Below are 21,183 nucleotides of genomic sequence, written 5' to 3'. Positions count from 1 at the left end.
TCTGACAGGCTCTCCGGCGAAACTGCATTTTTCAACGGATTAAATTTGACCGTTTGACACTTTGACCGTCACCTGGTCCGATATGGCTGATGGGACTTTTGAAGTTAAAATGTTAAAGGAAATAAATTTCAATAGGATCGATGAATTTTAGCGAGATTACAATGGCCTAAAATCAAAGTTTTGCTCTCGTAAACAACGTGTTGAGTTTCCTTTGAGTTAGCAAGTTAATAATTGCAGAGGGGTTTTGGACGTCAAACGGTTATAGAAGGGGGCCAGCATAAGTAGACGCAAAAGGGTTAAACGCGAGCTGTGGACACGCCACTTTGCCACCCCTGCTATTAACGATCAATGGACGTTCCCCGTGGAATTTAGTGCGAGTAATCGTTGTTTTGTTGCAGATCACGTGGATCGACGGGTTGGGCAAAGTGCTGCACACGGGTATCAAGACGATAAAGGAGCTGTTCGACGGCGGGCCCCTGTACACCGTGAAATCCGTCCTGAGGGTGAAGCCGCAGAAGAAACACGACAACACAACGTTCACGTGCCAAAGTCAGAACGCGGCCGACCGCACGCCGCAGAACGCCAAGCTGCGCGTCGAGGTGAGTCGAACGAGACGGAACAGAGGACCCGGGGAGAACTGGGCCATCGTGGCTAAAAAGGGATTCTGGGCTTTTGCGCATTTTTCTCTCCAACCCATTTTTTTCAAACGCGAAACGAGATTAACACACCGGGCCACGCGAACCCGGCCAGAAACGCGGTAACGAGGTTGAAGAATAATTAACGCCGTGTTCCGAAAACTAGTCCGTGTAATCGTCAGGGGGGCTAGTTTCCCCCCTCCGGCTTGCAGTCCACTCGAGAATTTTCCCTTTCAAACGTCCACGTTAAGAATAAGATTCTCTAGCGGACGCGCCATTCGGAGCGACGGTTCTTTACAGACTATAAATCCTACTTCAATTGTTAGTTGCACTTACTATTAGGTCGCGTTGAAATTATTCAAATCTCCAATTTGCCTGCGTCGAACTTTCTCATGGTGAATCAAGCTGTTATCACGATTGTCATTCGAAGTCAAAAGTAGCAGTTTCTTGCTCCATCTCCGTCGTATCTGAAACAGAGCATACATAATCGTAAATAAAGCTACCGGTTACTTTTTAATCGCGTTTGTTTCCTCCCCGACGCAAGAAACTGCCATTGCTCGAAGGAAACGATGGTTGCCCGCACCCGTGGTCTCCAACGCGACGGTTCACGGTAGCCTCGCCAGTGGTTCTAAGGTTAATGGTACAGGATCGCGATGTCGTAACCCCCGGGCTAGGACACGCGCGACCGTAGCGACAGTTTAGTATCGTACTTCGTACGCGGGGACATCGTTTACCGAGTTGTCACCGCGCGATATTAATTGCTGAGAAATTACGTCCGACGGAAAATAAAGTACGCCGCGCGTACTGTGTGGGAGTCACGCGAGTCGACGGGTCCCGCGATCGATCGCGGCGGGGGCGATGGTCATGAAAGTTTGAGCATCGGCTCGCGTGACGTCCCGCGTGCATCACGCGTGCAACCGTCTTATCGAACGCTCGCATCTCGGTTTTCAGGTTCGCTACGCGCCCAAAGTGTCTCTGATAATCCACTCGGGACAGGTCAAGAACGGACGCATCGTCGAGGGTACGGAACTACGGTTCAAATGCCGCGCGGAGGCCAATCCGCGCAATGTCGAGTACAGGTGAGCAACAACAAACTAATAACCTCAATGACAATCGATACTCTCGAATTCATTGTTTCTGCTTTTTTGAAAAACTTTGGTCGCTCCAAGTCCCTTCTAGGAGTCGAGATCGGATCTGACGACTTAGACCTTTCTTTAGAGACTATAAACATGTCATAGACATTCGTTAATCACTGTAATTCCATACTGTTCACATCACCTCCCCTCTTGTATCCTGTCTGAGCGAATGTATACTTTCAGGAGTGCATTAAATTTTGTTAAAAATTTCCACGAAGTAGTCAGAGTACTATGGAATAAGAACCAACGTAAGGGAAGGTTCCGTAATTTTGGCACATTTTACGATAAAAGCAAATTTAATATTTGAAGGTTCAACTTGGGGAAACCCGTAATCGTTTAAAATTTACAGAGAGTTTGCTTGCCAGAGGCACACGAGAGCCTAGCTACTTGAATATGTAAAAATTTTTTGAAGATTTCGAAGCTCGACTGCGCCCTTAGACGCGGTTCGCGTTTTTACGCCGTGTCAGCCTTTTTCTCTGAGAGATGGGAAACGTGAGATCGGCTGGTTCGCGTGTTTGTCTTTAAAACGCGAGAACGGGGCGGAGCGAAGGGACGAATAATGGAACGACGGAACGTTGAAAGGATTTGGCGTGGGGGATGGCCGATCGATGACCTTGAGCGACCGATATTTTCCACCTCGAGTACAATATGTCTCTTAATTGCGATCTTTCGCCGGCGGATAAGCGTGGAAGGGTATGTTCTCCTTTCGTAATGGCTCTAATTGATGTCTAATAACGAAAAGAGAAACGATATTGATTACGTGTACGTTTTCGCTGGGAGAAACGAAGAATGCTCTTGTACTACCGATTACAGTAGAATTTTCTTTTTCTCTACCATCGAAACAATAATCTCGACACTAGCGCGAGTGTTTCAAAATTTTAAATCGCAAATTTCGAAAGAATAACGATAGAACGGTGGATCCATTAATAAAATTAAATTGCTCGGAGAAAACTTGACATCGGTAACGTTGCCTCTCGAACCCGAGGGAAGTCTTCTTTATTTTATTGCATCGTCAAAGGTAACCGAGGCAATCCTTTGAGTAGCTGTTCAAAACCCTTTAATCTGTCAATTAGTACGGTTTTTAAAGAGAAACCATAGACCCTTGTGTTCCGTCCGACGCGTTCCACGCAGCGGAGTAGACCGGCTATCGGATAAAATGGAGAGCACGTAGAGAAGGACGATCACAGATTTACCCGGGATCAGAGGGTGCTTATTTCGTACGTTTTTAACGGACACAGAGGCGTTGTTTTGTCGAACAACGGCAGCAGTGCGCCGGCATACACGAGACAAAAGGAGAATTAGCAAGCAATCGGTTGCGCCACGGAGCAAGCGAATAATTGATACTCGTTACAAAGAGAGGACAATGCAAAGTTTAGGACAATGTTAGGCGGTCATGCGTTCCATTACTGGTTGTCTTGTTGCCCGCTTCGATAGCTTCGCGAACCTCTATGTGTGAGTGCATGGGTGGCAATACCACCGTGCCGTTTGTTCTCGCGAGTCCGATAAAAGAGAGATTGCAAAACGAAAGCGAAAGAGGACCGCCGCACGTGAATGGCCCTTTGAGTTTGGCTCGAACATACAAAACAACCAGCGAAGGTCCACCGTAGACGAGAAACCTGTAAATACGGCTTGATTAAGTGTTACAACTTTCGACGAGACGCCCAGCTCGCCCAGATCCCGAATCGAAATCGTAAAAGCCCGGAGCACGCGCCTCCGAGCGACCCGAACGCGCGTTTACGACCAAACTTCTCGCCATCTAATCTGACAGACATAATAAAATAGGGTATCGGGCATAGTCATTCGGAAGCTATTATAGAAGGGCGCGTCTTTGATGAAAGTTGAACGTGACGTATAAAAAGACGAATTCTTTGCGAACGGGAAGTGCACGTAACAATAAAATCTTTTAACGAGATTGGTAAATCTCTATTGCATTTTGATTTTTGCAAGCTGAGCGTACTCGAAACACGCACCGTGAAAATAACCGTAAATGGAGGAGAGAATCGCGGTGTCGCAACATTTTTCTACGAGCACCGCACGTATTTATGAATAGAGGCGAAGTTTTAGCAAATAATTACGAGGGGTAGCGTGCGGGTGCTAGGAAAGGGTGTCGGGATCCTTTCCAAGATACACGAGCTCGCCAACTTTCGTGCTCGTTCCATTCAGTTTCCCTCTTCTCCCTTTCTGAGAACGTACGTGAGCGCGATTCGACCGTTGAAAAGAGGCGCCTCTCTCCTTTATTGCTATCCTAAACGATCCTCGACGCTCTTTTCATCGATTGTACGGCTCGAGCGAGATAAATCTCGCGACTCCGCGTCGGCAGGTTCCGAGAACAGACACTAACCACGATCTCGAGGAAGATCGTTGAATGAAGGACGCATGATTCCCGGAACTAATTCACCCGGAGGTTACCGCTTCCGGTTTCTCGTGCCTCCTCTGATCCGACGAGGAAATTCGATTTCAATGAAGGCCATTTAGCAGTCAAAAATGGCAGATGTGTATTTCTTTTGCAGTAACTCGAGATCAACCCTCTCGATATTAACCTGTGATTATAATCACCCTAACTTGTATTTATTTACGAGTTCCTATAAGACTAACAGTATATGTTCCCCTCTTTTTTAACCAGAGTATAACGTATCGAAAGTTTTAAGGGTTGAAACTACCCTCCAAAGTCCTAACCAGTCAAGCGTTTCCTTGCGAGAGATCGACGAAAGGAGAACAGGGGAGAAACAGAAGCAGAGAGAGAATTCGAGAAAATGTATAATTATGCCGGGGCTTTGTTCGCCGTGAATTACACGCTAACCTATTCTCTAGGTGGTTCATCAATGAGAAGAAGGTCATCGGGGACTACACCACGGAGATGATCATCCATAACGCGACCCGCGATCTTCACGACGCGATCGTAAAGTGCGAGGTCCACAACGACGTCGGCAAGAGCGAGGAGACAGAGACCCTGGACATAACGTGTGAGTGTCCAAACTAAAATTTTAATTAATAGAATATCGTAAGTAAGGTTAATTCCCAGAGGGGGTCTCTTTCGGGACAGAATAAATTTTTAAACTCGAGGGAGGACGGCTCGGAATTATTTTGGGCGATTCGAGTATCGCGAATCCCCAGGAAGCAGTTTAGCAATTTTACGAAGTCGCGGGGCCGAATATGCGCCAGTTATTATACGCTGAGTCGTCCTTTCTTTCTATATTCCGGTCTGCTCGACCAGCGGGGACGCTCCCGATATCATTTCGTCGCGCTACTTAGCGGGGATCCCAGCATCGCGAATTTCGCGCGGGGCATCAGCGAAATTCGAGATCACGCTTGTCACAAAGGGAGAAGGATAAATTGAACCTCTTAGGGGAACGTTTGTCGGCGTATTTTCGGAGCATCTTCCGCGGCTGACAGTCGATTTATGGTTGCCTTTTCGGGGCGAGAGCGGCGAACGTGAGCCCGCGTAACGTCGTAGAAAATTGGGAATGGCTGAAACAATTTCCAGCCGCGCGCCCCGGAACGGATTCCCGGATACGTGGATTCACGAATCCGATCGATTCGTCGCGTATCTAATTAATTACGCGAATGTGACGTTAAGAAAGTTCCTTTTACTAAGATCTAAGATGAATCAAATGGGTGTACTAAGTAAATAAATTGTCAACAGTCGACTGATTTAAACTCGTTTAAAACAAAAGTTCTCCGTTTCAACACCCCCACAAAGCCTATAACGGTTTTCTTTCCGAATGTCGTCGTTCCGGAGGGATTGATCGAGGGTGAAAATTGAATTCCGCAGACGGGCCGCAGTTTCGTCACCCGCCAATCTCCGTGGAGACGCAATACGGCGCGACGGAGATCTTGCAGTGCGACGTCGACGGTAACCCGACACCGGAAGTGCGCTGGTACCACGAAGATTCGGAGCGACAGGTTGCCACTACAGCGAACATAAGCGTGGTGGTGAATCACGAGACTGCCGGACGGTACTTCTGCAAAGGTCACGTGCCTGGCTTTCCAGAATTGACTGGCTACGCCAACATCTACATCCGGGCGGCGCCCAGCATCGTGTCGCAGAGGGTTCAATACGTGCCCGACGAGGGAGTCGTCAAGGTATCGTCGACACGCTTTCGTCCATCTGGGTTTCCATCTTTTTAAGCCCTCGAAGCCCGCGGATTTCCACGATCCTCCTCCTCCCACCATCCGCGAGCTTCCAAAGTCCGTCGATCTGCGGTGGATTCGTGTTTCGTTCCCGTGAAATCCGTCGAAAATAGCACGGGTTCCGATTTATGCTACCGTAACTTCTACCGCGGGATCCGCGACGGGACATTTATGGCAAATACCGCGAAAACGACCGCGAGACGTTCTCGAAATCCACAGGCAAACGAATATTTTTCGGATGGGATTCCGCGTCCATTTCGAACACCCGACGAATAGATCGACCGACGGACTTCGCGTTCCTTTTTCTCTCTTTTTTACCCTCAGCGTGTTTTCCCCGTCGATGGACGGTTTTTAAAAGCCGTCGCCGCGTCTGTATCGGTCGATCCGGGGCACAGGGGGCAAGCGACGAACCGCAACAGGCCTTTTTCATTCGACTGTTTCCTCCTCGATTTCGCAGGTGAAGTGTACCGCGATATCTGTGCCAAAAGCGGACTCGGTGGTATGGAGCTTCGCCGGTCGCGAGCTCAATTTCTCGTCGAACAATACGCCTTTCTACGTGCAGGAGGAATACACCGGCGAGAGGGTCGTCAGCACTGTCACGCTGCTCGATCCCATATCCGCGTACTTCGGGGATTACAACTGCACGGTCACGAATAGCTTCGGCACGGATTCCGTCATAATCAAGCTGACGGCACACAGTAAGTTCATATCCATTATGACCGACCTTTTTATCCTCGACTCTCACTCTTCCTGCCTCTGTGTATTTTTGTTTTTTTTTCTTTCCCTCCTTTTCCCGCTACGCCGCGATTCCGCGTCACGCTCCGAAATTGCCCGGCGTTTTTCGACTCGCGACCGTCGTCGCGCGGAACGAACGGATTCTCGGCGTCTCTCGATTTCCGTTACGCGACGAATCTTTTCCCCGTCGGTGGAAACGAAAACGCAACCACGGAATCCCGATCGCGACTCTCGAAACCGCAGGGACGTTGCGTTTCCAATTTTATTTCCCGTGGTGAATTGTCTAAAAAATTGGAATAACGATATACACGGTCTTTTTGAACCCGATATAAAAAATATTAATACTAATACGATCGTTGTTTCAATTTTTGCACCGTCAGCCCGGCTATTTATTAAACGGATCGCGCGAAAGCGCGGATCTGTGTTTACAAATGAAACCAGAAACGATATAGTCGCAGCTTTTTCAATAAAATATAGAATAATCCCGTCATAGTAATTGCATCCGTAGACCCGTAAATATTAATTCTAGCTGAAATTTGCGAAGGTGAATGCGACGATTATTCCGGTTATTTTTAAAATTTCAAGAGAATTTTCAACGTTCCCTAAATGGAAACCAATTTCCATCCTTTGACAAACGTTAGAACCGTGTTATATGACCCTTAAATTATATATTCGAACCGACTCTCGGTTTAAACGTGAATCCATATTACCGGTATTATTGAAGCGTCAATTGTGTTAACCGACTCGTATACTATTATTACTGAATAAATTGTTCGAATCCGACTAAAGCTGCATACGCGATAGGAAATTCTTTTCTCTGATTTGTCAACAAATTGCAAGCTATAATATTCTTTACGTATGCTGAGACAGGAAAACAATTATTCGATTCTGGTTTTAAAAATACAACGCGACGGAATAAAATATGCATATGTTAAAACGAAGCGCATGTTTTTCATTACATGGAATTTTCACCCCTTTCAAGCTAATGAAATTACGTGGATTTTGATGTCTTTGTTACCCACCTCGTTCGCGTATATTTAAGCCTGCTAAAATTCTACATCAGATTATCGAATATAAAACGTATAAATCTGCAAAAATACCCCTTTCTCAGGTGTTGCGAAATGTCCATTTCTAATTTGCACGTTGAAAAAACCAGAGCAATTTTCGTTCCGAGTCATTAGCGGACCATCGACGGATCGAACGGTTATTGTAAATAATTCCGGTGCCGAATTTATAAAGTTTTACCAACCGATGCTCGGCGTCGCGTCGTAAATTCGACGGGTTTCAATTAAGCGACGCGCGAGCGCGTCGTGCGTGCGCGTTTTGCAAAATTTAGCCCGCCTCGTTAAACAGTCGGTCGCACGCGCGACCGTTTTTAATTTTTTTTTTTTTTATTTTCGTTCCCCCCTCCTACGCGGCGGCGGGCGATCGTTTTCAAAAAAACGACGCCGCGCGCGTTGAGCTAAAGACCCGAGATTTTAACCAACCGTGACGCTTAGCGTTGATTCCAGTCGATTGGCAACTGATCCTCATCATCGGCGGATTGGCCGTCTGTGTGATCCTGATCGGCGTGATCATTATACTCATTCTGCAGTGCCGTGACCGTATCAAACAGCCGCGGCCGAGGACTGCCCAGACCCAGGAGACTGATATGCGTGAGTGGAATATCATGTTCGAATGAATTATAACGCTATTAGTCGACGCGACGTTGCATTCCATTGTTTTTGCCCTCGTGACTCTCGTCGTTTCGTAATTTCTTCGTGCAACGCGGAGTAGACCGTTATCGTTAGACGTCTGTCGCTAACGACACGGGAAAAACGATCCACGGACCGGGGATAGGTTATTGAATGCAAACGAGACCGATCCATCGAGCTTGATTCGCGAATGCTACGACGCATTCTTTCCCACCGCGGTATCTGGTTGATTATAGTAAGATGAATCTACTATGATCGTCCAGAGAACGATAGTTATTTCGAAACGACGATAGAAATATTATTTTTCGAATTTCGAGCAACAATATCGCGCGCCCTGATCGGTGGTTTTGTTTCGTTGCTCGCCCGACAGAAGAAACAGATTCGAACGCGGATCGATATCGAGAGAGTGACAGAAGCAGCAACCTCTCGGATGTCAAAGCGGATATACGAGCAGGATCGAGTGTCAGCAATGCAGAAAGCGTGACAGCACTTGACAGCGAGGGCGAAGGAAGCACGAGAGGCGTCAACGCGTTGGCGCTGGCTGGTCCCGTACCGAATCCTCTGGGTTATCGTTACAGCGCCGATTACACTGAACCTTCGTTCCCGCCAAAAACTAACGTAAGTAGAATCCGATCGCGCCGTTCAATTAATAAAACAAGCTCGAAATTAGCTGGTCGATCGGACGGAGGCCATAGAATTCACGACGTTTGCTCGATAGAGCTTGTTGATCGCGGATTAGTAGCCCTGTTACGCAAGAACGCAAATCCACGTGTGACAAAACTCGCGCAGCAAGAAATTGTAAAGCTTGAATAGCCAATTTTATCGCGTTCGTCCTATTCACCGGATCTCGTCCCATTGACCTTTTTCGAGCTTTACAAATTGCGTTAAATGACCAACGACTCGTCGAAAACACTTTTAAATCGATGTCCCTCGATTTTTGCGCGACGGGATAATACGGTTAAAAATGTACAGATTCGGGTTAATCGCATCTCTCGAGCGAGAATAAATAGAAACTACATTCTGACCGGTAAAGTAAATATAGATCTCGCGAAATTTCGATGAGCTTCGTTTGATTTCGCGTGCCTTTGGGGGCCCTCGATGGGGGACCTCGATGAATAATGATTTCGGATCCGAACAGGGAAATTCACGGATCATTGTGGTGCACCGACGCCAACCGTGCACAGCGCACCGACGCGCGACGTCGCGCGCGTGGATTAATTTCCCTTCCGTGCAGTTTACATATTTCAATTTCCGCGTTACAGTCGACGCTCTGCGGCGGGAGAAGCTCGCCGCGATGAAAAGACCGGAGGAAGAATCTTAACGAAACGACACCGTGAAGCGTATTCAATTCTTCCGGTCCATTTGCCGGCGAACGAGCTGTTTATAAAAACGACCGGCTTTCGCGCCCGTCGAGGTCGCCCCGGCATTTGTCGCTAACATTTTCCTTTCTGTTCTCTGTTGTAGGACGGCAGTAACAATAACGGTTATGTGCCGTACGTCGACTACACCCGCGACTACATGCCGCCCACGACGCAAGGCGTGGGAGCGTCGCGAGAATCCTTAAGCAGGATACCGTCGGGCGGGATACTCGCCTCGAAGAAGATCGGTCTGAGTTCCGCGAATTTGGGCACTCCGACCCCGCAAACGACACCGGCGATCGATCCTCGTTTCTCCGCGACGTACGGAAACCCCTACCTCAGGTAAAGTTTCACCACTTCCTCGGATATCAATGGAGATTGCCGCGCCTCTGTGTCATCGAGTCCCGCAATCTGGTTCGACGCGGTATGATAAAGGAAGCTTCGACCAATTGTAATTGTGTTTCGGTGACGGTAATCCTACAGAGGAACTGTGAGGAGACTGCAGCAAAGACGATCGAGTTATAGTCGGGAAAGAGACGCGATCCGTGAATCGACGACGAAACTAGGACCGTACGAAAGTACGGTATCGGACCGGGGTAAATGCGCCCCTGATAGCTAACGACCCGGTGATCGACGCTTCCTACGCTGACGATTAAATATTAAACTCCGGGATTATTTTGGTTGTCCTAAAAGCATCGTCGATGGTTTTGGTACTTCGCTATTGATCCGTTCGCGGGGATTCCTCTTTCAAATTTAAACGTGTTATTACGATTCACAAGATTTATTTTAAATGGAGACACCGGTACCATTTTCTTACTGTTTGGCGAAAACAAAAAATTTTAAATCATTCTGGAGAAATTATTTTCGGTTGCCGGGGTCAATTACGATCATTTTTGGTCAACAGACATACCCCCGAAATCCTAACCATTTTCGAGAAAAAAATTCATTACCGAAAATACAATGTCTGACCATACATTGACATGTTTCCCTGAAATTTTTCGGCGAAATTGAAAAGTTTCAAATCGTTCTAAAAAAATTATTTTCGGTTGCAGGGGTCGATTATAATAATTTTTGATGAATAGATACACCCCCGAATTCCTACCCAGTTTCGAGAAAAAAATTCGAGAAGGTGTTAAATATTTCGACAAAATTAAAAAATTTCAAATCGTTCTAAAAAAATTATTTTTAGTTTCAGGGATCCATTACAATCGTTTTTGGTCAATAGACATACCCTCGAAATCCTAACCATTTTCGAGAAAAAAATTCCTCACCGAAAATATCATTTCTGGCCAGAATTGTTATCCCGAAATTTCATGTGTATCTTTAAAACGTCATAACTTCTGAACGGATTGGACGATTTCAATGCTTAAAAAAGCAAACTATGCGTATTTTAATGTAGAATATGTACAAATAGCAAAAATATTCGAAAAGTTGGTCCTTGACCCCGCAAAATGAGAAAAACCCCCCAAAAATGATCCATTTTTCAAACAGCCATAACTCCTACAATAGTGAATATATTTCAATGAAACTTTTTCTGAAGTAAAGCTCATGGGCACCTACAAAAAAGTATTAAACAACTTTTCTGTAGGACGTCAAACAAAATAACTAAAAATCAAAAACGAATTTCTAAGAAAAATCGACAGGTAGCTGCTGAAATTTTTCGGCGAAATTGAAAAATTTCAAATCGTTCTAAAAAAATTATTTTCGATTTCAGGGATCAATTGCAATCATTTTTTATGAATACACATACCCTCGAAATCCTACGCACATTCGAGAAAAAAATTCTTTACCAAAAGTATAATATCTAAAGTCTACTCGTATACCTGTTCTATGATCGTATACCAGACCTTCTACTAGAACTATACTAGAAGTTCAGTTTCATCGCATACGAAAAATATAATAAATAGAACGGGGAGAAATAGAAATATCAAATGTTTTCTTTCGCTTTCCGCGTTGTCAGCGGTCGTACCGTTAACGTTTCGTACGCTTGTAACATATTGGTCAGCGGATTTGCTGCGGCCCCGTGCAATCGTTCCTGGGGATTAATCATATTCCGCGTGAATTATGAATCGTGTGTCTTGAATATTTATAACGGCGATTCGGAACGGGCGCGGGCAGATTTTAATATTAATCGAGGAGATCTGGCGGGCCGCCGGTGGCCGTGGCGCAACGTTTACCGTGCAAACAGATTTCCGTTGGTCCCCGCGAGATATCCTGACCGTTTCTTTTCCTTTTCGAACAATAGAATGTCAGCGGCGGAGCAGCTGAGACACGCGCCGCACGCGGCTGTGCCGGGAGTGACGCCAGCACCTCCACCCTATACGCAAGCAATGAGAATGAATAGCTTGAATACCTTGAACGGCGCTGGACCGCAGGTTAGTACAATGACAGCGAATGTGTGTCAAATTCCAAGACATAGTTGCGACATCTCGTCGCGCATTCCGACGCTCACCTGAACTAGTTACGATAAATCTCTTGTCGGAGATAGTTGTACCAAGGAGCCGATCTAATCGCGCGCCAAGTCGAATCGCTCGTCCGATACGAGTCGTTTTAATATCGCTTTATCGTTCCGATCGGGAATAACGAATAGCGAATGGAGGATAATACGAGAGGATAATGCTTTTATAACGACTGTAAATTCAGTAATCTGTTCTCGGAAGCACCGACAAAACATAATATAATCTAAATTGGCCATCTAAGGCCGGACTTAATAGTCATGGTAATCCTACGGGGATCGTTCGCGACCAACTGTACTTTCCAAGTCGAATATATTGTTGATAATAAAATTGTCATTTTTTTTTTCTTTTTTTTTTTTTGTCGTTACGTTGCAACTTGTTAAAAATACTATTGCGTGACTGGGCTGCGAATGATGATAACTTTAACTGCACGAATCGTGGTACGATTGCCTCCATCGCTAACCAACGTAAGCGTGAGAGCGTGTGTCCGCGAACGGTTGACTGGGCTAGTGTTTTGTCTAATGGTTGACGAGAGTCCTTTTGATGTAACCCTTGTTAAATGTGTTCTGTTGACTGATTGATGTGTTCTCGCTTGTGATGGAGTGTGTTCTCGCTGCGTAGCGTAAGTACACCCTTAACATTGATTTCCTCCTATTGGTGTTTTTCCGTAAATTGGACGCGGATCTTACCGTTGACACTGCTTTGGGCTTCCAGGCGTAAGTCGTATCCTTTTATTTATTTATTTGCTCGTCGCTTCCATGGAAGCGACCCTTCGATAAAAAGAAAATAGCAACACGGCTAGGCTACGATGATAAGGGAATTCGGGTAATATGGGCACTTGTTCGGATGCTTCGAATATTGTTTACAGTACTCTGACGGCGAACAAACGCTACCCTTTTCTTGTTCCTACGTTTTCGAATGGCGGACATTTAACCCTCGGATGACGATCTTTTATATGTCCAATTGAATTTTTGCACTGTCGTATTTGTAAATTCTTTGTTTATTAACGTACAAACGAATCGGAAGTCCGCTGGACGAGGGTTAAAGTATGCATTCGTTACTTTCTTTGCTCCTAAGGTAGCACTGGTTAGTTTTGTTCAGATATTAATTAGAATTGTGTTATCGAGCCTTATAGTATGATAAAACATGATAAATCGAGTCATATAGTAAAATTAATTTTCTATATATTGATCAATATTTGATGGTTTTCAATGGGGTTAATTTTTAAAAATTTCTAATCACGGTTCTATTGTCTTCCAAAACGTAAATGATGAAACAATATTTTACGAAGGGTGGGAGGGGGAGGGCTGTGTGTATGAGATACAGGTAGCATTAGTGCGATGTGTATACGGTAGTGTGTATGTTCTATCTTTTTTCACTTATATACTTAGCGAATGGTGTGTGGAGTATACTTGATACATGTATATTTTGGTGGTTCGTATGGTATTTTTGTAGTGTGCATGAAGGTGCTCAATATTTTAACCGACGAGCATGGCATGTGTCACGTTTTTCTAGCGTATGTGATTTTTGTGTGTACGATTTTTTGTGGTACCTGGAACAAGCATTCTATCGTCCAAAAGTTTGGAAATTTCCATATTTTTACCAGCTGCAATAAATCATCTGTAATTTGATTTTATAATACTCGACTGCTTCCAAGCTTTTGAACAGTAGTAAGAAGCTATAAAGAATGACCCTGAGTGATGTTCATGGTATAAGGTAAATCCATTCTTTCGCCCGTAAATTGCGTTTTCGCATCAGTAATGTTACTAGTCGGTAGTTTGTATCATACAAAATCCTGATCGATAGCTAAGTAATCTTCCGTAAGCCAGATCCCTGTATTTGAATTCCGAAGACTGTACAGCTCTGCAATATAGTATTTTTGTAATATGTATGAAAACTAGGCTAGATGCGAGGAATGCAATTTGATACATCGACGACTATACTTGATGATCCGGTTTCTACTTGCAAATAAGATAGATACTACGTAATCGATGCTAGTAAAGTTTCACCCATTATTTAAAAATATTACAATTAAGTAATTAACTCTCTTATAACTAAGCTCACGTTTCTCAAGAAATGCCCTTTTTCCATTTAACTTTTCTGCGTCTATGAATATTCAAATAATTAGTGTTCAGATTCGGAAGTCTAAGTTAGTAATTTAACGAGACGTATAGTACGATTTGCAGATTATGAGAATGTGACAGTCGGAAAGGGGACGTATCTAGAGAAAGGCCCAAGGAACACGTAAACTGTAATATACCCTGTATCGTACTCCCTGTAGCCATTAATTACTTAATTTTGTATTCGTTTGGGGAGCATCAGTTTCCGATGGTGCATTATTCATTGAATTCTATACGATATTTTGAAATGCAATTAAATTTACAACTGCTCATATTCCCCGCATAGGTGTCTGTATTACCCCACTACGTTCGAGCATAATTCCACATCCATATTATTGTAGATGACCATATATTTACTCTCGCTACGTCTGCGAGCGAAATTCAAACGCAACAACAGTTGTTCGTAAAACATGTACATAAATTGTTGGTAGTTCAGTTCCTTTTTCTTATTCTGTAGAATAATGTATATGTAACTATGCCCATATTGGCCCCGGTTCCCTTACGCTGCGCCCTAACAAGCGTCGTACAGCTCGTCCAACCGACTGATTGATCAATTCTAAAAATAAGAATGTTTTCATTATTTACCATCCGTGTATTCCCGTAACACCGATCTTTCACGATGGTCTGTACGACGCTCGATTAGGTCGCGCGACGTCCCCAGACTTGCCTACGGCGTACCCTCGACGCGCCACGATTGTTAATTTCACGCGAAATTCTATGATTTCCAGGCTCCCCTGTCAGCGCATTACATCACAGGCGGCCCGAACGGCGGCGTCGCGACGGTGAAGCGCACGTCGGCGGTAGGGACGCTAGCGACGCACGTATGAGGCCAGGGGGTCTATCCGAACTAGAACCGTCGACGTTCGGGCCTAATTAACACCGCCTTCGGACATCGCAGGACCCTCGAGGAGACTCACTGCACGAGCTCGCGCTCGAACACGTGGAGGCCACGCGATGATGCACGCTTCGCGGACTCGCTGGGGAGGAGCTGTCGCTATCGGAGTCGCGGCAACGTCGATACGGAGCGTCGCGACGCCGCCCAACGGGCCATCGCGCCGGAGGTCGAACGATTGCTCGGGGAGACGAGGATGCAGCCGGACGAGATCGGCGGGAAGAAGGTCCGCGCGAAGGGACGCTCGCCGCGGACGACGGAGAACGGCGAGACGATCAAGTACATCGAGCTGGTGCTCCGTCAGCTGCGAAGGGCCAGCAGGGACCATCGACAGCTGCTGGAGCAACGTCATCGTATCGACGCGGAGTCGTCCTGGGGCTACGCGATCTCGCGCGAGGAACGAGCCGACGACGCCTGGCAGCCTCGAACCGCGTACAAGCTGCGGAGAATATCAACGAACGAGACGCGGGAGCTGGCACGCCACTCGGATTTCGACGTCGCGACGAAGCTGCTGGCGAAACGGAATTGACGCGACCGCGACGCCTCGAGAATCGACCGAGAAAAAGAGATACGCGTCGCAGCTGGTGGATGCCCCGTGGATCGACTTCGAGGAACGGTCTTCGCGAGGTCGGGTAACTCCATTTACGAACACCGAACCGGGAGCAAGAAGAGACTATCTCGGTTCCCTACGCGAGCAGGGAAACGGTGAATCCTTTTTTCTCCGGTACCAGGGAGAGGCTGCACCGAACGGGTACACCATCATGAAAGTCAAAGTAATACGAATTAATCGACTCGATGCGAAAAACGATCGCCGTGGATGCGGGGAGCGGAACAGTGGTGGGTTTCGAAGGTTCGCGGGGTAACGAAGGACGGTGGTTAGGCTCGTAGATCGAAGGGGCAACTTCGGAACGAGAACAGACCACTCGGTATCGACAATCTTTTTATTCGCATAATTTAGATCTCGATAAGCATTTAACGTTCGTTCGACGTAACGAGAACACACGGGAATCCAAGTCTCGTCGCGGATCGCCGTGGTCGTAGTAGCAGTCTACTTGCGGGAAAAGCACGGGTCGGTGTGCGAACGAACGATTTTTGGGCGCCGGCCGATCGTGAGCCCCGGGAACGCTCGATCCTAATGTCGAATGAAATATCCTTCGTTTTTAATTCTTTTTAAAAGTATCTTTCCTGGAGCTTCACTCAAACAGATATCAAAGAATTAAGTTAAGCACGATTTCCAGTATTGTATTTCCAGTTCCAGCGGAAAGCTTACTTTCGAAAGCAAGATTTGCTACTTTTGCACTCGCCACCATCGAATGGACGAACGATAAGAATTGTCCCTTAACGTTTTCGTGGATCGAACGTTCCTGGCGCGCGGACGACGATGAAGAAGACTAGCGGGGCGATTCGCTTTTTCGATTATGTGATATGCAGACGAACGTCCGGCGCGGGCGGAGTCTCGGCTGCCACTACGACGTCACTGTGTCGCGCTGCCTTTTTTTATTTGTAGGAAATGAAAAGATAAAAAAAAAAAACGTTAATAGAAATCGCGCGTAAGCGCACTGAACGAGATCGAGGGACATTCTGTGGCGATCGCGCGGCCTTGTACGACAAGATCCGTGGCGATCCAGCGTCCCCTTCCGGCCTGAGAATTCGGTGATCGCGATCGACGCGTTCGACGCAGGCCGACGATTTGTAAAATAGATAGCTAAAGTGATTAGGTATACATACATATGTATATATATGTAAGTATATGTATATATATGTATATGTATGTACAGAGCGAGGGGGAGATCGCGGTACGACCGGAAACGGTTCCTCGTTGCGAAGATAAACCGAAACTTTGAAGTATTTCGAGAAAAAGTATTGAATATAACCTGCTAGGATCGGTTACGAGCGAACGCGATGTAGAATTTTATTTGAGCTATTATTTTCGAACGAAAAATCATTTGCTCGTCGGCCGTGCCACGATTCTCTCTGCGCCCTGTACGTGTATATGTATATGTATATGTATATGTATATATATTATACACCTGTTGTCAATATGAACATAGGGCCTATAGTTTGGTGGCGCTACGAGAGCAAAACTCTATTGAAATAAGCTCGTTCGCGAGTGGAACGGCTTCCTGTAAATAATACGTAACGATATTAATAAATAAAACAAAAAGAAATTGAACTGTCGAAGGGAAGGAAGGCGGCGTCTTGGATGAAAGGCGTCGCGCGCGTCTCGTTTCAAAGGGAAAAACTACCGAATGGGCGCAAGTTATTAGAAGAAAGAAGAGTCGGGAAGTCTCCGCTTGATTACGCTCGTTAATTAAGTTATTCTGGTTTTACCTTAGAAGTGTATTTATATATCGGTTCGTTTCTCCATTCGTTTTGCAACGTCTTCGTAGTTCATGGACCCGGGGAGGGGGGGGCCTCGGCAATGATCTACGGGAAAAGGCCTCGAGTTCCAAGTAACGCGACAGAGAGAAATGAAAACGAAGAGATACATCGCGACAATGTACAGCGAGGATAAAATACCATTGATTACGATAACGAAACAGGGTAGCCTATCAATTATTAAAAAAACGATTCCGATAAAAAAGAAGGCTGCACAGCACGGACTGACCCCCATACTCGCGTGGCGCGTCGGCGTACGGCGGAACGGAAACGAAGAAAACGAGGAAAGCTCGAAGCGAACGCGTCAATGGCGGACTCGAGCATCGAACGACGACGTCGCGTGTCGCGCGTTCGGCGTTCCGACGCTAGACGAACGAATCTACGTTTGTATTGTCAGATGATATCTTTATATTATGACGTCTGTAACATAATTTCTGTAAATAACTGGAATTATTGCTCACCGTATCTCGTAAGATTTAGTTAGTTTTATAACTGTGAAGAGAAAAGAAAAGAACAAAAACATTATTGTGCATATCCGATTTTACGCGAGGCGCTTCCAGGCGGACGGTTACCCGCGTGGATGATTTGGGTACCATCGTCGGAGATCGGAAAAATCAGTATTCGTAACGATACTTCCTTCCTATTGAGGACTCGTTCTCACATTCCGCGATCCACCCGCGCACAAGAAACGCGGTACGATTGTCTAGAAACGATCAGTTCCTTTGCTCGCGATCGCAACGTCGCGTCGAGGCGGACGAGGAAATGGGTTACAGCAGGCTAATTCTTGTCGAGTAATCAGAGTACACGATACGATATTCTCGAAATCGTCGAAAATTTCTATTCAAGAATACATTTCTCAAGGTTTGTTTCGAAAATCGAAACAGTGATGAAGTCGTACAATACTTTCGAGCACACCATTCGCCAAAGTTGGACACTTTATCCAGATACAAAATACAAATAAAGATGGAAATAGAAAATCATAAGTACTTACATACGTTGTACGCCAGGGGTGATGAACTTCTACGATAGCCATAGGAGTCCCACTTCCAGATATCAGTTAGTCCAGGTCCCACGTAGAAAATCATACTTGTCCCAAATCCTCCCTGGTCTCAGCTCCGCGTGGCAGCCATAGAGTTGGAAGATCTTCTGCACATGAGCAGAACAGAACGTTAAGGGAAGGAATCACTCCTGTTATACACCGTTCGCCAACTCTGTTCGTCTGATAAAAAGAACTCACCAATGCGCGTTGTTTTATCACTTCCTCGATCTTCCAAATAAATCTTCGAACACGTATTCTGGAATACTCCAACCGTTGACGTATCTAGAAAAGAAAAAATAACGATTAGCTTTGTCCTGGTTCGCGCTGTAATCCTGTTTAAAAGCGTCGTAAGAGTTCTCGTCGTAGCGACGTCGACCAGCCCCGTCGACGGGGTCGCCGTGACCGACCCGGGTAACCGTCCGCCGGAAGTCCAGCTTATTGTACATCAATCACTCTGTACAATGTTCATGCTGATGTTAACTATTTAAAAGCGAGAGAGTGAGAAAGATTTTCCAGATTTTCATTCGAAGGGCGCGCAAAAAACTAAAATTCTGATGCGCGTGCAGACACGCGCGTAACATGTAAATGTGTAATTGCTTGGTGGAATTCCGAACTGTACAGATTCAAGAAACGGAACACACACGAACATATATATATATATATATACACATACGTACATACACACACATAAGCGTACACGTACCGATGGGAAAGTCCCGTTCGCCTGGAATTGTTGCAGGAAAACGGTTTGCGTACGCGAACGTTCACGAACGGCGCCATGTCATGCCGACAGAGATCTTCTACATACAGACACATGATTTCTATTATAAAGACGTAGGTTAACGAAGTATTCTGCGGGAAGTAATTACAATCAATGTACTGGATGGTCCGCGGCGATGTTAAAATTAGAAAAGTTTATGTCGTTTGAATCTTAGGAATTTACGCCTTCTTGCCGTTCGGGCCATCCTATACGTATTAATTGGTTATCTGTCAATTATTAATTAAATTATATCGATTTCTTCGCCTTTAGTCAAGGAAAGGAACGGGAGCCAGGGCGTCGTTCACTCATCGAGCGCGTCGAGCGTCGCGCGATCCGCTTCCACGCGACGCTTCTCTTCGCCTTGCCCGAGGAAGCTCGCCGGGAAGAAGTATATATATATAATGTATATCTTCGAATAGTTTATTTTTCTATAGTGCAATCATTTCCTTTCGTGCAATTCCCGAGATCGTTGTTTTCATTGAAAGTTTATCCGCGCGGCTCGCGATCGACGTGCTCGCGCGCGCCTCGGCGAGAACACGCGGCGCCCGGCTCCGTCGCGCTGTGTCGTAAAACGCGAATTTCTTAGGCAATCCACGCTAAGGCTGGGACTAATCCTACAATTTTCCCCTACTCGAACATTCGTACGCTGCGTAATATTCGAATTGCGTCGTCTGTTTCGCATTCGTTTATGTTTCATCAACGATATAATCCTTAACGGAAGAGAGTGGACTTTACGAATGCCACGCCAATGTAAAAATGTGTTGATTTTAATATACGAGAGTATACAACGTGTATAGACATTGTGAAACTTGTCATAAATTTAAGAAATATTTCATTTCCACAGTTTCAAGTCGGAATAGTAAGATATTCGGAAAATATACGAATAGTCCCAGCCCTAAGCAAAGGGAGCCCTCCGAGCGAACGATGAGGCGTTCTGTAACTGTACGCGAAACGAGAGTAGAAGACGAGAGAGAAAGTATTGCCTAATCGGGTGAGCGAGGGAAGTTTTTCAAATTTGTTGATACATTTCATACTTTACGACTAGGGATTATGGCCTATTACTAACTATTTCGCAAAGTTTATCGACTCGGTCGTTTTTTATCCCTCCCGCGTACCGGGCACGTTTCTCGCGATTTAATCGGGGTATTCCCCAATCGAGGGGGAGGAAAAGTAAGGGGAAGGGTTGTAGTTTCGATTCGATGGGACGTGCCATAATATTGTTCGCCGTGTAAATAACGTTTCGCCGCTCGGGTCCGATCGTAAAACGCGTACGAAAGAAAAGAGGCAACGAAAGAAAACAAACAAAAAAAAAAAAAACCAAAAAAGTAGTAGTAAAAACTATCCGATCGCCGAAGAAGAACCGTAAAAATCGCACCGCGCGAATCCGACGACACGTGTGCGTATTGAAAAACGATCGAGTCGCCATTCCCCCCACCCCCTATCCAGATCCCCCAAATTATAAAACGGAAAGTGACTTTTTAGGAAATGAACAAAGTCTCGCGAGCTGTCGCGAGACCGCGTCGAAGCAGGTCGCATCGATACTGAGTATAAAACTATTTCGAACTCGACTGAGCGACATGTAGGAGATATATATATATAATATATACCCCCATATTTTTCTCGATGTTAAGCTTTTTTCTCAGAACGCGTACGGCGTGTAACTGCCCGCGAGACGAAAAAAAAAAATACGAGCGAGTCGTAGCGAATTCTTCGAAAAAAAAAAAAAAAAAATTATCGACGTATAGCGGGGAGGATCCGAGAGCCACGTTATTGCACGAGTTTCGCGAGGGACGGGTGGAACCGGATGGTCGTTTCGAGACTTCCGTTTCGCGATGACCGTCCCCGATC

The 21,183-nt window shown here is 45.8% G+C and overlaps 1 protein-coding gene and 1 long non-coding RNA gene across 4 annotated transcripts in view; one reads left to right on the top strand and one right to left on the bottom strand.

Annotated features, from left to right (window-relative positions):
• LOC143341399 (uncharacterized) overlaps window positions 1–19,420 on the bottom strand; it is a 96,968-nt gene extending 77,548 nt beyond the window's left edge. Inside the window, exons 1-4 of one of the 2 annotated variants that reach the window (XR_013079589.1) lie at window positions 19,279–19,420; window positions 18,774–18,857; window positions 18,528–18,682; window positions 972–1,102 (exon numbers count right to left, since the gene is read on the bottom strand). This is a non-coding gene — a long non-coding RNA (uncharacterized LOC143341399). Of the gene's footprint in view, window positions 1–971; window positions 1,103–18,527; window positions 18,858–19,278 lie in introns of both variants that reach the window. The other variant, XR_013079588.1, reaches the window with a different exon arrangement.
• The window catches only part of LOC143341392 (irregular chiasm C-roughest protein), a 251,312-nt gene extending 230,639 nt beyond the window's left edge, over window positions 1–20,673 (top strand). Inside the window, exons 4-13 of one of the 2 annotated variants that reach the window (XM_076764291.1) lie at window positions 399–599; window positions 1,587–1,714; window positions 4,583–4,734; window positions 5,544–5,854; window positions 6,360–6,600; window positions 8,149–8,292; window positions 8,702–8,949; window positions 9,796–10,031; window positions 11,935–12,064; window positions 14,994–20,673. In XM_076764291.1, coding sequence (XP_076620406.1) covers window positions 399–599; window positions 1,587–1,714; window positions 4,583–4,734; window positions 5,544–5,854; window positions 6,360–6,600; window positions 8,149–8,292; window positions 8,702–8,949; window positions 9,796–10,031; window positions 11,935–12,064; window positions 14,994–15,092 — 1,890 coding nt within the window. In that variant the 3' untranslated portion in view covers window positions 15,093–20,673. Of the gene's footprint in view, window positions 1–398; window positions 600–1,586; window positions 1,715–4,582; window positions 4,735–5,543; window positions 5,855–6,359; window positions 6,601–8,136; window positions 8,293–8,701; window positions 8,950–9,795; window positions 10,032–11,934; window positions 12,065–14,993 lie in introns of both variants that reach the window. The other variant, XM_076764290.1, reaches the window with a different exon arrangement.
• The last annotated feature ends 510 nt before the right edge of the window (window positions 20,674–21,183 follow it).

Source organism: Colletes latitarsis, chromosome 4, assembly GCF_051014445.1.
Source record: "Colletes latitarsis isolate SP2378_abdomen chromosome 4, iyColLati1, whole genome shotgun sequence".
In the NCBI taxonomy this organism is placed as follows: domain Eukaryota; kingdom Metazoa; phylum Arthropoda; class Insecta; order Hymenoptera; family Colletidae; genus Colletes; species Colletes latitarsis.
The sequence above is the reverse complement of the archived record's forward strand: the minus strand, read 5'-3'. Positions and strand labels throughout refer to the sequence as shown.